General features: G+C 41.2%; 1 protein-coding gene and 1 non-coding gene across 5 annotated transcripts in view; both read left to right on the top strand.

Moving 5' to 3' along the window:
* The window catches only part of arhgef10 (Rho guanine nucleotide exchange factor (GEF) 10), a 55,586-nt gene that overhangs the window by 28,381 nt on the left and 11,367 nt on the right, over window positions 1-15,838 (top strand). For all 4 annotated transcript variants that reach the window (XM_030391959.1, XM_030391962.1, XM_030391961.1 and 1 more), the window contains 7 exons: window positions 3,720-3,835; window positions 6,003-6,130; window positions 7,518-7,618; window positions 7,870-7,991; window positions 10,718-10,804; window positions 11,715-11,941; window positions 12,369-12,526. In XM_030391959.1, coding sequence (XP_030247819.1) covers window positions 3,720-3,835; window positions 6,003-6,130; window positions 7,518-7,618; window positions 7,870-7,991; window positions 10,718-10,804; window positions 11,715-11,941; window positions 12,369-12,526 — 939 coding nt within the window. The remainder of the gene's footprint in view (window positions 1-3,719; window positions 3,836-6,002; window positions 6,131-7,517; window positions 7,619-7,869; window positions 7,992-10,717; window positions 10,805-11,714; window positions 11,942-12,368; window positions 12,527-15,838) is intronic.
* trnai-aau (transfer RNA isoleucine (anticodon AAU)) lies at window positions 8,051-8,124 on the top strand. The gene has a single exon. It is a non-coding gene; the product is annotated as a tRNA-Ile (tRNA).

The raw sequence follows: 15,838 nt of genomic DNA, 5'->3' as shown, positions 1-15,838 counted from the left end.
CATTGCAAGCTTGGTTACACACACTATGTCTTACTTCCAGGCTTGTATGAATATGTCATAAATGCGACAGAATCACACCAGTACTCGGAACGCTTGTCAACATTGACTTTCCAACCCGTGACTGCTCAGTAGTCTTTTCTTCATTATTACATAAATACTCATTAGTCATGGGTCGGAACACACCCATATTCAACCTCAGCCTTTATTGTGATAACTATAAACCTGTGAAGTTTCATCACTGCAGGGCCAGGGCTGTAAAGTGTGAGGTCACTATTATATTTTTGGCCCCCTTGATTGGACCATGCCCATCTTCAAACTTTATCTTCTGCACAATTGTGATGATATCACAATGACAAAATATGTCCACAGATGGACAAACAGGCATATAAACACCTGGCAAAATATAAAACTACTGAAAATATTGCCAGCTTTTCACTGTCAATTGTCTTTTTAGTTACCGATCAATCAGGGAGCAGTAAAACGATAACTATTTGTCAGATTCCCTACATTTGTACAACTTTCAACCTGGACCATGGTATGAAATTATCCTTTTGATTACAGCATTAGAGCCTTCCACCCTGAGTCTAGCATCAGAGAAAAATGTCTGCCTGATTTTGGGCCATTGCACCCATCTCCTGCCAGGCCACCTGTCTCTATCTGACACTTCACTGAGCTATGTGAAAAAGTCCAGGAACTGAGTGCACATAACAGATGGCACAGACAGACCTGAGTCACATCTGCTCTGGCTGTGGGGGTTTTCTTAGGATGCAACTGACAGACAGGTTCACAGCGTCAGCTTAACCTGATGTGATGATACAAGTGTTTGTGCGCTCTCGTTAAAGGCCCGAGGAAGGCCATATGGGTCTCACTGTATTCTTTTGTTCTTACAGAGAGCAGTTTTTCTTAATTGGATGGTATGGAGGTTGATTTTAAGATTATATGATTTGACCACAACACAGTGCTTCTATATTCCTAACCATTCCCTTAATATGACTGAATTACTGTATCAGTCAAATTAATCAACTTTCTGGCTGTCATTCGGTTACCTCCCTTTAATTTACTTACTCTCTTACCAACTTCAGCTCAGTGTGTGCACGTGCAAATGTGTGCATGTGTCCAGGAACTTTAACAAGTGGAAACAATTGTTTCTCGGTCCACTGTGTTCAGCCAAAAGCCACTCGATGACCAGCCTGCTAGAAGGCAATGAAAAGACTCTCCAGAGTATGATGTCACCTCTTTGCGCGTCTCTCTGCTTTGTTCATCTCTTCTCTGCTCTGCATAGCAATCGAACCACGATGCATATTTTGTAAGTTGCGTTATTTCTGCCCCTTGCATTCAGTATGTTATTTGTCGATATATTGTTTATTTTTAGGGCGTGTGTAATTGCTGGGATGATTGGCATGAGTCCTGTGATTTTTCAAGGCCTGTTTTTGTTAGAAAACTCGTGGCATTTGGCACTCTCACAAAGAGCCATTCAGAAAGTTGGACCTGGGCTGAAATGGGTTACACAGTGCCCGTTCTGTCTGTGGGAACGATCAATTCCACTCTTCCACTCAGATTATAGACAGCAAAAGATGGTATAGATTCTTGACTTATAGATTTATTTGATGACTTTTCGGCTTTCTTCTTATGCACATTAATTTGAGCAGGAAGAAGAAGGAAATATGCTGCAAGGCTAGCGCGGATCACACACAGACCACGGGGTTTGTTATTAACAGACAGTGGAATAAAGGATTTAGACTCAAACTGCATGCCTGTTTGATTCCAGCTGAAATCATCTACAGGCATATTGCAAAAATATAGTTTTGTTATTAACCAGTGATGCCAGTGTTAGGTAGAATCTTAACGTAGCACTCTGTTATATAATACCGGTTATAAATGAACTGTCGTTTCTCTTTCTCCTTGCACGACACACCACAGAGGCAGCATGAGTGATTTATTCAGTATTTCTGCCCTGACCTCAATTCAACCCCCTGTGTATCAGCCAGCCAGACAGATGAGCCATGAAAACTGCATACAGTTCCATTACAGAAGGCAGATTGCTGAACAAAAAACACAAACAGAAGCACACGAACAATCAATCTCTCATTTGATGGTTTAACTCAATAATTATAACCTTTAGATGTACTGTAGGGTGGCTACAATTTGATCCAGTGACATGAATCAAATCTGATAGCAGGTCACTGACCATGAAAACACTGATGAAATCCAAAACCCATGTACATGACTGTAGGCCCGCTGTGTTCTATGTGTAGGGCAGCTCATGCGTGCGTACAGATGACAAAGAATTTCTCAGTATGCGAGCATTCTCCTGTTTACAAACCCAGAGGGAGACTTTTCAGGGTAATCCTCCCAGAGACCACCTTCAAATGTGAATTTTGGCGATGAACAAACGGGGGTAAAGTTTCCCCCGAATGCTCAGTCAGCTGACCTTCAGGAGAGGACTGGACCAGGTTGCCATGGAGCTGGAGCACCAGACAAACTCTGTGACTATTGTAGAAGAGGAGGAGGAGGAGGAGGAGGAGGAGGAGGAGGAGGAGGAGGAGGAGGAGGAGGAGGAGAAGTAGGAGGAGGAGTGAGGGCAGGGGGAAGAGAGAGTAGAATGGCAGTAGAAAAGCAAACAAAGTCATTTTGGTGCCAGAGACCCTGGTTCAGTTTAACTCTTTGTTCACATATGTGCGCTCTTAACAGCCAATGTAGTGTGTGCTAGAATGTTTTCAGTTGGGTTTTAATTGGAGGCCTGCGCAGCACTGCTAACTGAACCATTTGATTAAATGACCTCGATAACTTTTCGGTTGACAATTTTGATCAACGAACATTCATTCCTCCTCTGATCTGTACAGGCTATTCTTCATGATTATCTTTAGGATTTTGTGAGTGTGTGTGTGTGACATAGAGAGAGAGAGAGAGAGAGGGAGAGAGAGAGGGAGAGAGAGAGAGAGAGAGAGAGAGATGGAGATGGAGTGGGAAAAGCCTGCCAGACCTTTGATGAGCTTTGTGGCTGTGTGCACACAAAGCAAGCTGTTGTTTCATTTTGATACTGAAGAGCGACACAGTAACCGCTCTCATCACATCACATGGGATCATCGGGGCTTGATATTTTAAGATCAAGTGCAAAAAAAGACAGGCAAATACCTAACAGCACAGCTATTGCAGCACACATGCAGGAGGTACAAGTGTAAAGAGCAGATATGTATGATATGTGCTGTCGGGCTAGCACAAAAAGCCAATATGTGTGTGTCCTCTGAAGGCTAACGCTGAGCACTTGTGAACAAGCAAGCCCACTGGTGAGAACGGCTGCCAAGTTTGCAGAGCTGTCAGCACTCCCTGTGGGAAACTGACTGATTGGCCTTTATTGATCGTTGTCTTTTTTTGTCCAGTTTAACTGCTTCTCTCATCACAGTGGCCTCGCTCATTCCACCTATCCAACCAGTGTATCAGCCTTTACGGGCTCAGCTCAGTTACCTTGCTACCTGTCAGCTTTGCATTATTTAATTCTTTCCAGCTCACATGAGGACACTGATTTTTTTTGCATGGGATTGTATCCACTCCTATCTATTAGTTGAAAGTAGAACAATAACTCACCCTTTAATAAGTAGTCTCAGCAGTAAGCTTGGCTTCATATCAAGTGCAAGTTGTTTGGGGTTTAAAAAGTTGTTTATTTGAATAAAATTACAGTGTCATTTTTAATATATTTCCTTTTGTGTGTTTCCGTGCAGACAAGCTGTACATGGGCCCTGGTCAGTTGTACCAAGATCTGCAGAACCTGATCCATGACCTTAGCTTGGTCAACCAGATTTCCGGCATGATCAGCAGCCTCAAAGGAAACTACCAGGTACCGTATGATTGCACTAAATACAATCACTAAGTTAAAGTCACATTAGCTGTCTTAGTACATGTCTTGTCTTCAGTGTCCTTTGGGGGAAGTTTGATTAAGTGCATAGTGTGTAATTTCTACTGCTAGGGGTCATATGACACAGATTGATGATATTGACTCTGGCAGAAATGCTCACAGATGAGATAATGTTTTTAAAAATGTTATGCATAGTCACTTTACTTTACTCTGTCCTGCTTCCTCGTGCTCTGATGTATCATCTGGTCTTTCCCTACAAGTTATGGCAATAAGCAACTAAATTATATGTACCCATACCTTGAATTAAATTACAGATGTCTCCAGGTTTAAACATTGAAATTCCAAAATGTTCCATATTATATAATTAATGTTCATTAAAAAATTACATTTGATCATATTTATTCCAGATAATTATGATTTATTCATGTCTTAGAGTGAATCAATATAAAGGAAGATGAGGCAAAAAACTTTTAGGTCATCACAAGTCATGAATCTAACTTTTTCGTGACTTAATATGAGGTCTTTGAATAGTTATACTGTCTAGTGATATTCTTGGAAGCTGGACAGAAGTTGACATAGACAAATGTTCCTCCACTCTACCTCAAGGCTTAAAATCACATTCATTACGTTTCCACTCAGATGTCCATAAGGGCTGGGCTGTTATAAGGACATATAATGTTTGAGCTGTGGAATGTGCCAGCGTGGGCAATTTGTCTCTCGGAGACTAGGAGTCTCTTAAGTCTTGATTTGCACCATTCAGGCCTGCTGTATTATGTGAACACACACACACACACACACACACATAAGCCTGTCTGTGCTGCTGGGATGGAGGTTTAGTTTGCAGAGCGCAGCATGAGTGTGTGAGGCTGTGTTTGTGCTGTGCTGGTAGGTCTGTCAGAAGCAGAGTGGGAGGCACAGTAACAGAGAAGCTCTCAGAGAGACATGTGTCCCAGAGATGGAGGGAGGGATGGAGAGATTGTTGGAAGGAAAGAGAAATGTAGGACTGAGATGTGTGAGCTGTACACTGCCAGGCATGTTCCTCAACATGACATTCCATCAAATAAATGATCCTGACAGGATTCTAGTTATTCCTACATTTTGGAACCATGTATTAAAATGTCAGGATATCCATGTCAAAAAATGGCACTTACATTTGGAGTCTATCAGAGCATGTCAGTAAAATAGATCTCAAAATGCAGTGTAACCTTATCAGGATGTTGAGTTTGATTAGAGACCTTTATTGGCACTGCAGCAGCATTTTATTGTATTAGGAGTAGAGGTGGGGCAAAATCTCTGCTTCCTCTTGCTATATTATTTTCAATGCACTGGTGTCAAATATTGATATTTTTATGAAAGAAAACATGCAGACACTCTAAATGAATATCCCTTGACTTACCAGACTCACTACTGCATGACTCCTTGGGGTGTAATGTTTAATTGAAAAGATCTGAGTGAACCATTGTTGTATCCTTTCCTCAAACATTTGAACTCAAGAAGCATCCAGCATGAATGTCACACATGGACATGGACAAGTTGCAGTGTGTGTGATAAAGAGGCACTCAGCTGCGACTCTATTCACTATTTATACACTGTGTCATCTCAATTCACGTCAAATAATGTCAAACTGAGACCACAATGCAGTGAATAAATACAGAATAATCCTCCACTTAGCCTTTTTAGGGGTATTTTTATATTCCTGTTAGACAGATTTCTTGACATTTTGTTAGATGTCAATTACCGCAAAATTGCTGTATTGTGATACTCTAATTGAGAATCGTATCATATCGTAATCCTCACTCTGTGATTCCCACCCCTAATTAGGAGCAAAAATACTATAAACCACATTCAATCTAATACTAAAGAGTTTGATACAAAAGCATAATCTGCAGCTGTTGCTTATAAGTAAATGGTGATTGCACAATGTAATAGCTATAGAATAATGACACCATTAGCTTTGAACTGCTTTTACTCATGCAGTTTTGGATGTACTGAGCACAAGTTCATTTTCACAGCTGTTTGGCATTCCTAAATAAAAGGCATTTATATTTAACTGATCTCTTTCTCGCTTATTTTTTCCCTTCATTTTTCCTCCATCTCTTTTTCTCTTTATTTTTTCCTCTGCCTGTCCTTCCATTTTACTTGTGTACAGAATGTAAACCCCACAGTGGCCCAGGACTGGGTATCAGGTCTCCAGAGGCTGATACTAAAGAAGGAGGAGGAGATCAGGGCTGCTGACCGGTGTAGGATCCAACTGCAGCTGCCTGGCAAACAAGACAAGTTTGTGTTTTACACACATATATGCACTCCTCTGTAGCTATGATCGGTCTTGCATACAGGCAGCAACATTTTAACGGTCTCCAGTCCTTTCACCCCACCCTTATCCTGTTTATCCTCGGGTCGTCACTATCTTTTTTCACCCAGCTTTCTCTGTCTATCTTCCCAGCCACCCTGTACAGCTTTAGAAGAGAGTAATATTTATATAAACAAGTTTCTCCACCAACTCTAATCTGAGGCATGAATCTCAGGGGAGGAAATGTGCATCAGTGTTTGCAACCAGGGGCTACTCATTACTACAGCTGTTGCAGAGGCCAAATGCTCATGTCACACATTTACACACACTATTATAGTCTGCACGTGGTCTCCCAAGGGTGAATTTTGTTTGGGCTTTTTCACATTCTCTCTCTCTGGAATCACAAGTGTCTGTTGCCTCTCTCTCTCTCTCTCTCTCTCTCTCTCTCTCTCTCTCTCTCTCTCTCTCTCTCTCTCTCTCTCTCTCTCTCTCTCTCTCACTTCCTCGCTCCATCCCTCGTCCCTGCTGCACTGAGCTGGTGCGTTAATCCACGGGTATGTTTGGAAACACAGCTGTGCCTCTCTCATTCCTCCCCTGATCCCTCAGTCGCAAAACACACAAAACACAACCCTTCTCTCCAGCAGCCAGTGACAGGAGAGATGCATTTCTGACACACACATTGACAAAACCATACACATGATGTCTACATGAGCTGGTAGAAGCAATAATTGACATTGACCTCTATTGAATTTCCGTCCAAGGCTGTCTAGTTAGTCAGCGCTGAATAGGCAGACCGATGCGCCCCCTCGGCTGAGATACAACCCAGATAGAGTTTTCATTTGACCTGATTGAGTATTTACGTGTAAAAAATGCTCATCAGTGGGCTGGTATGTATGTAAGAATATTCAGACATTAAGATGTTGGCTTGGAAAAAGGTTGATGCAAATTCAAGACTTATGGCTGCCAAAGTGTTGACACATCTTGAAATGAATTAATCATTCAGTGCATTTTTGCTAAAGCATCTCTAATGTTTGGCTCACAAAACTGTCTGCTTTTATGGCTGTATTTAAGGACTTTTGAACAGTAAAATATTAACTTTGAACTATTCTTAACTTGAAGCTGCTGATTTTTTATATAATGAATAGAAATGATAAGAATAGAATTGGTAAATGACAAAAAGGTAACGCCTGCACACCAACTCCATGTGAAAGTGAAATAATTAAAATATGTATAATTAGAAGACATTGAGAAAAAGCACAGGCTCTAAAATAAGGTAAAGTTAAACGGTCAGTCACAAAATATCTCCCGCGATATACATAAGACAATTTTAAAGGTTTTTATATTTTCTTGTAACTTTCCTCTTTTCAATTGCAGGTCTGGTAAACCCACTTACTTCAGTGCAGTGTTCAACACTCTCAGCCCAGCCATCAAACAGTCATGGATAAGTAACTTGCAGATGGCGAAGCTGGCTCTAGGTACAGCACTCTGTGTGGCTATACACTTTGATTGTTTTTCTTGCTCTTCAATCTATTTCTTATGGATGTTCAAATTACTGTCAGCAGGCTAATAGTCGTTGGGTTAACTACATGTTCTGTCCAAAGCGTATGAAATTGCACCAAAGTATGCGGGGGATTATTTTACACTGACAACTTCTGGTTTTCAAAACAATTCCTGCATACTGTACATTATTGTATTAACTGCTATTTGTGTGTGTGTTTTACATCAGAGGAGGACAACCTGCAGGGCTGGTTCTTTGCAGAGGATGATGGGAATCAGATCAAAAAGCAGAAGCACCCTCTCTTGCTTCGACAAATGCCTGTGGTCATGTCAAAACTACAGGAGTTCAAGGTGAGACAGTTTCCTTTAATTGAAGTCTGTCAACCAATAGCAATACATATTTATTCCGAGGCCGGTTAGCTCAGTTGGTTAGAGCGTGGTGCTAATAACGCCAAGGTCGCGGGTTCGATCCCCGTACGGGCCATGAGGCTTTTGGAGAGAGTTTGTTAATAGGCTGTTGCACATGGCAGATTATATCATATGGCAAACTGAACCGGTGGAGGTATAGGAAATGCTATCGATGTAAATGATTTGTCCTCATCAACCGTCTGATAGTCTCTGTTTCTGTGTGTGTGTGTGTCACACTATGTCACATTCTTCCCTGTATGTAACATGACACATGAAACTGTGGCCCACCAGCATTGACTCACCGTCTCCAGCATTGATTGCCCCACTTTACTGCTTAGTTCAGTTGGCACACTGGAGAAAAGAAAGCTCAAAAATGTGTATGTGTGGCCAGTGAGCTCAGCTGATCAAAGCGTGGTACCAGTAACGCCAAAGTCGAGAATACCCGTGCATTACATGTATCATGGCACTGACATTTTGCCATTGGCCATGTGTCATTTGTTGTACCAAACCTTTACAGTCTCAGGGCCCTGACAAACCAAACCCACATATCATAGAACTCGTTGCTACGAAGGTCACCTGTTGCTTTGCTTGTGTCTCAAAGAAGCTGCTTTTGAACACACCACCAACACTACAGGCAGCAGCCAACTAGTTTGTATGTTCTGCATAAGATAAAATAACTCTCCATACCAACAGGTGGCTGTAGCCTGTATTTGTCTTTCAACAAGGGAATCTAAGCATGCGACATCTCTCAGTGAAAAATTTAAATACATTCACTGTCACTCTCGTTTGTTTTAGTTAGGTTGTGTGTGACTGTCAGGCTTTAGGTCAGGATGTTATCACAACAGAAAAATGCAAATCCTAGCCAACAAAGTCTTATGAACCTTTATGTAAATGTTTTCTTTGGCCTGAAATGACTAAATAATGTTTACATATGTTTGAATTTGTTTCAGACTGGATTTGGCCATGTGTCCATGTTGTCTTTTTATTTGAAAGGGTGTCTGAGTTTGGAGGAGGCAGCCATACACTAACTGGCCTTTCACTGTAGGGAAAAGGTTATCAGTATACATGTTGTCATAAATCAACTGTCTGAGCGCTCTTATGTCACGCTGTCCTAAATGTCACATTCTTCGGTGTATGTCATTAAAATGCAACATATGCAAAGTTGGCTGGTTAGCTCGGTTGGTTAGAGCCTGGTGCTAATAATGCCAAGGTCGTGGGTTCAATCCCTGTACGGGCCATAGCATTTTGAATAAGATACTGAGGCCCCTTTCCCATATGCACCTGCTGCATGAAACTTATCCTGACTTTAAGGGGATATTCCGGTGTAAATTTAATCCATGGTCTAACACACCGTGAAACTGTTAGCGGACTGCTAATTTACGGAGTTTTATCAACCTCCGAAACGATCGCATGACAACAATGCACTGCGGTAAACGGATCCAAATGTAAACCGCAACCAAAAAGCCACAAATAATGCTCAGAACAGCACCAAACTTCAGCAACAGTACAAATAGGGTCTCAGCACATAGTCTGGGGCATCTAACCTCCGCTAGCTTAGCTGGATTTCTATTGTTAAGCTAAAAACAGATTTCAACTCTCCTCCATTAGCTTCCGGGTCGGGGAAGTCCCGACGCGACGATTACCGAGTGCGGTTAGAAATGCTCAATTCCGTTCTTTTCCCTGTCCGTTCTCGATAATAACTGTTATAAACTGGCAGGTAAGACACATATGAACTTTAATTGCTTTTCCATGGAGTCATAATCATACATTTTCATCCATGAGCCGCGGAACTCTACTGCACTCGGTAATCGAGTCGTCAGGACTTCCCGTCAACAGGAAGCTGCTGCAGAAGAGTGGTAAATTTAGTCAGCTTTTCAGTAGAAATCCAGCTAAGCTAGTGAAGTTTTAATGCCCCAGACTATGTGCTGAGACCCTATTTGTGCTGTTGCTGAAGTTTGGTGCTGTTTTGTGCATTATTTGTGGCTTTTTGGTAGCAGTTTATATTTGGATCCGTTTACTGCAGTGTATTGTTGACGTGCGGTCGTTGCTGAGGTTGATAAAACTCCGTAAATTAGCGGTCTGCTAACTTGATCTCTCAAGAGGGAGTCTAACACAGTTTCACGGTGTGTTAGACCATGGATTAAACTTACACCGGAATATCTCTTTAAGTCAGGAGACCTCTATAGGTGAACACAGATGTCCTAATCAGTTGTCGCAGACTTTGACCAGCTGGTTCCCTCCTACAAAGTCAAGCCCATGTTTGGTTAGAGCACTTAATTTCTGAAGAAATTAAAGGCAAACTAGTCCTTCATACTCTTTTCAGCTAGTCTGTTTATTGCTTTCCAATAATTTGTTGACATTGCGTTTCTTGAGTTCATGTGAAAACTCGTTCTCACTTTCCCTGTGCGTCAGTAGCTACTCTATACTTCTGACCAGCAAAGTACAAATGAATGGTGTCAGAGGGCACTGGGGCAGTTTCTTTCATGTAGGCTTGTTGCTTCAGGAGAGTTGAACCTTTAGGTTCTGATGTTGAGATAAGATTAACTGGACACGAGAAACACCTCTTGAATTTACCCTGTGAATACCTACATGGAAACATAAGGCAAGTACATGTCTGCCCTACTCCTTTCATTTTTAACCCTCTCTTATTTCTTCCTCTTCTGTGGCAGGTTGAATGTGCTGTTCACAACCCAGAGCCCCACATCAACGTAGAGAGCACAGCAGACACACCTGTGGTGGGCCATGGCTGCGTCTGGGTGAGACATTTCTCTTTAATTGTTCAAAAAAGAAGCAGTGTTTTTTTTTTTTTTTTACATTTAAACAATTACACAAAATAAGAGTTTATCCTGAAATTTTTAGTTGCTACTGCTAGTCTACAATAATGTGGGCCCCTTTTGCTCAGAGCAGGTGTAGGAACACATTAGCAGGCCTTAATTCTGAAATCAGATTCTTGGACTTAAGGTTTTAGTTAAGTGTGTTAAATGGCTTTAACGAATGTTTATTGGCAAATGGTCTCACAGCCCTCTTATTTTAAGCAGCTAACACTATTTAAGCTAAACCACTTCTCTGTCAGTGGGTCTGACTCTTATTTTTGGCACAGAGCTGTTGTTTTTTAACTGTAATGTGTCAGCAGAGCAGATGGTAAATTCTTGCTGTGTTTTCATTAAAATGTCTAATGCCCTCTTGAGAAAGACGATCAGGGTTTGAAAATAATTGCCTCAGTACTTAAGTTTTTCTGAAAATAAACAATAACTGTTCTAAGCATCGCTGCGAATGCAGTGTTTTCGACCATCAGGGTCTGTTAAAGATATAAACATCACTCTAGCTGGTTATTTTTGCGGTGAGGTAATGTATAAACTGTTGGTGAAAGATGTTAAACTGAAATATAAATAAAGACAGCTGTCAAATGGATGTTGTTAACATAATTTAATCTGTGTGGAGCTTAGAGTTGTTCTCATACGTTTTTGCCTTTAAATTGGCCTGTAAAAACATAGATTTGATTAAATGTATATAGTTAAACACTGGACTGTTGAGGGACATTTTTGTTTTATAAGTTTGCAGTATGTAGTGCTTCCTCAGCTAGAAATCTTTTTAAGTATTGATAGCAGTACATCTAAATAATGTTTAAGTGTCCCTAATACGAAGTGTTTCTTTATCTTTGTCCAGGTTGCAAGTTGCACAAACCAGATGGGCCAGATATCCATTGTGGCCATGCAGAACTCTAGCCCTAAGGTGACTGAGTGTTTCAATGTAGAGTCCCGTATCCTCTGCATGGCCTATGTCCCTGCAGAACAACCCCAGGAGAATGGCGAGAAACTCCCCATAAACAACCATGTCCACGCAGCGAAGGCTAGTGATTCCCCCAGTGTCTGTCTGGGCATGGAGGAGGGCAGGTACAGCACACAGTGTACTGAACAACAGCGTGTCTGCTGGTCTTTGATATCTTGAAATGTCTAATGGCTATGATAATATCTTTTGTATTTAATATGTTTTTATATTTGATAAATGCATCATACAAACATCCCAAAATTAATTTGGAATATGTTTGAGTTTCTTATTGAACTGTCAGTTTACAGGTTAGAAGTCAGCCATCATACATTTTAGTTGTTTTAGCTGCAAAATAGGTATAATTTAATTTATTTGAGGGTCGTAGACATAACTTTAAAGCATTTGCAGACACTATAAGATGTCCTACAAACACACAATCTCTTTGATTGTATCTCGTTCCAAATTCATTTAGATAACGTGCAGGTAGAGCTGTATATCAAAGACACACACTTGATAATGTTTGGTTCTAATTTTTACTCCTGTCCTGTGTAGCATCATTGTATACAAGAGCAGCCAGCGGTCTAAGAAAGTACGTCTGCAGCATTTCTTCACCCCAGACAAGTCCACAGTCACCAGCCTGGTCTATATGAAACACTGTCTGTATGCTGGCCTCGTCAGCGGCTCTGTGGCAATCTACTCCAGATCACAAGGTGAGTGTTTCAGGAAGGGTGGGGATGGGGAAAATCTGTATCTCTTCTGTTATAGCCTCAGAATTCTGCCTTTGTAATGTTTGTTGATACTCCTAAATAGCTATAATTGGGACCAGTCAATCGCTGTTATTGTGGGAAACAGAAATGCATTCATGGAGTTAATTAGATTTGGTGTTAAAACTGCGTGGACTGACAGTGTTTATTTAAATATTTAGTCTGCACTGACTTTTCTAACCCCAACCATAATTGGCTGAGTACATAAATAACAGCTCTGTTGCTAACTTGGTAATTTTGTTGTTAGATTTAGCAACTTTTGACACATTTTTGCTGACACAGTTGACCAAAAGTGACAAGCACCATGTCTGAGGTTTCCAGTTACAGGCAGAAAATGTAATGTGCCACAATTCTGAAGAGTTTGGTGCTAAATTGGCACTGCTAAACATTTGGCAGCACTGAATGAAAGGGATGATTCTAGGTAGGACATATGCTGAGATGTTGTTTTGTGGTGCATCGCTCTAACTGCAATTTTTTTCTCTTTGAGTCACAGTGTAGCCATTAGTGTGTAAGTCAGAGGCTCACTGTGTAGCCCAGGGTTAGGGGGTCTCCCTCTGCTCTGCGTCGTGGTTCTGTTTCTGTTGGCTCAGTTGTCTTGGAGAAGCCAGTCTGTTAGTGGTGACCTATTTAATGTCTTCCCTCTCAGACGGGCACAGACACATCAGAGGAAAAGATCTGGGTTGCACTCTTCCCACAGTCTTCCACAGTTTTCTGTGTTTTGTTCTGTGTCTTATTGGCTTTCTTAGCGGTGCAGAACAGAGGGTCTCTGAGCTTCCTCCTCTCTGTGCCGCTGTGTTTTTCTCTGTCTTTTTTCTGCTTTCTCCTCGTGTCACAAAAAGAGCGGGTAAAGATAAGTACATATTTCAAAACACAAGGAAACTGCATCTTTGTAATTCTTGGCTGTCAAATACAACTAGTGGTATCATTATCCTGTTATACTACCATTGCTAGAGGCATATTTTATTAACCTCATTCACATATATTGTTTCCTCTCCATGCACTCACATGACCCAAATTAGATTTCCAACATCTCTACGGAAGAACTTTGGAGTTTGGAGTCAAATCAGTTCCATTATTAATTAATGCTCAAAGAGGGATTAACAAATCTATTTCAGGGTTTGTATATAAATGACTATCTAGGTCACACATCCACATATAGAAAATAAAGTTTTTCAGTTGTATTTCTAATTCGCACATATGTATTGTTTTGTCCAAACACAGAGAAATCTTGAAGTCGTTGAACGTGACAAACATGAACAAAACTTTAAAACATTACAGTGTCCATGAATGCGTCTACCTGAGTCACATAGGTAGATTTTCATCACCAATAGAGTACCGCAAGAATGAGTCTTGAAACCCAGATAAAGGTTTGCATTGTTGCACTTCTGGTTCTCTGATGTGTTGTTCAAATGGACTTTGGGTTAGGTGCCTGAAATAAGGTCTATTGTTAACACAATGCAATGCAAATGTCATTTTCTCGTTATGTTCTACAACATAAAATACATCAGTGAATACCCCATGTGTGGGTTTCTGAGCGTTAACGTTTCTTTAAAAAGGCAGTCATACAGAGACTCGTCTACTCAGTAGTCCGTCTTTACAGGCGTACTTTGGTTGCAAATGATTTTAACTCTTAACTTTAAACTGTCCATCAATTTATATTGAAGTGTTTATAGTATAGTGTAGTAGTGAGCTTACTGTTGGTGACGTTGACGTCACACAACCATTGTGTCATTCATTTATAGTACATTGTTGACTAAGTCAGTCTGTTGGGCTTATGTGTGCTAGAGATAGAAACAGAGACAGAAACAATATGGATGATAGCCCGAGGACAAAAACACAAGAGGGAAACTATTCTCGCACATTCCACAGCTGAGCTACAGTTTGCCCAGAGGAAACATGATGTATGTATGCAACCGCTCAGGAATGTTTATTAAACTACTCATTATCTCCCTAGTTTTGATGCACATGCCTCCCCTTTTTTCTTCACACTGAACGTTCCAACAGCTTCGGTTGCTGCTTTTCATCACCACTGGTGTGTCAAATGAATTTCGCAGAAGGAAACCATGTCCCCAGATCCACTGAGTCTGACTTGTCTGATTTCCTCCCATCAACAGTTCTGTCACTGTCACTGGAACATGATGCCTAACTAAAATGATGACTCATCCAGCATGGTTTTGTAGGGAAACTGTTCCTCGCATCCCTGTAATGCTGCTCAAGGACTTTGTCACAGTGAAAGGCTCTGCCTGTACTCCATTAGCATTTAAAGTAGACCCGTTGCAGAGAAGAAAGCATGCAGAACTAGGAGAAATGATCAGCTTATGTTCTTTGATGTTAAACTGACAGCTGATCAAAGGGGACCCTCACAGTGAATAGTGACGAGACGTCAAAAACAACTAAACAGATGGGAATATTACATGAATTGTGCATGGGAACGCCATCTCGCTTTAGATACAAGTGAGTCTGAAGCTGGCCAGTCAGCCTCATTCTGCCATGCTTGCTATTTCCTTTGTGACTGAGTATGTGAGAGACGTGGAAAGAGGGAGGCAATGATTCGGCAAAGGTCGCACGTCATAGCCAGACAGTCAGAACATAAACTCCGTTCTCCTTTATCGGTCATCCTGTGTCATCCACTTCTTCCTCTTGAGAGCAATGTGCAGTATTTTCTCGGCAAAAGAAGAAAAATTATTGGCTTATTTGATGTGTGTTTACTGTCTGGTTTGTGTGCTACTGTTGTGGCACACACACCATGTTTGTTGCAGCTGACACTGACGTGAAGGAATGCTACAGCTAAAGAAGTAAGACATGTGGGCAGACTTACATAAGACTGCAAGTTGGCACTCCTGTCATGTTTTTCTTCTCCCTTGCTCCTGTTCTCTTTCTTTTTCTCTTTTTTCTACCATGTGAATTCACCTTCACAGTATGATTATTACAATAATATACACAGGGTATTGCTGGAATGCTAATCCCACCTTTAGTGGGAGATTACACTCACTTCCCCAGTCATTACTGTACCTCTGGAAGAACATGTCTCCCTGCGTGGCACCTCTGCCTTCAATAGCTGCCTTTGTGCCTTCTCTTAATAAACACTGTTGGTGAGGCCTCATTCGCTTCCTGGCCTAGATTAGCAGGGGGAATGTGGTATCTGGAGGAAATGAAGTTTGTAATTTACACAGGGCCCTTTTAGCTAAAAGTACATACCATTTTTACTGATGCACATTCCTGTTTTTGTCTAAATCAAATACGGAATCTCTCTCTGTC

This window comes from Sparus aurata, chromosome 16 (assembly GCF_900880675.1).
Source record: "Sparus aurata chromosome 16, fSpaAur1.1, whole genome shotgun sequence".
Taxonomy (NCBI): Eukaryota; Metazoa; Chordata; class Actinopteri; order Spariformes; family Sparidae; genus Sparus; species Sparus aurata.
This window is presented reverse-complemented; position numbering and strand designations above follow the sequence as displayed.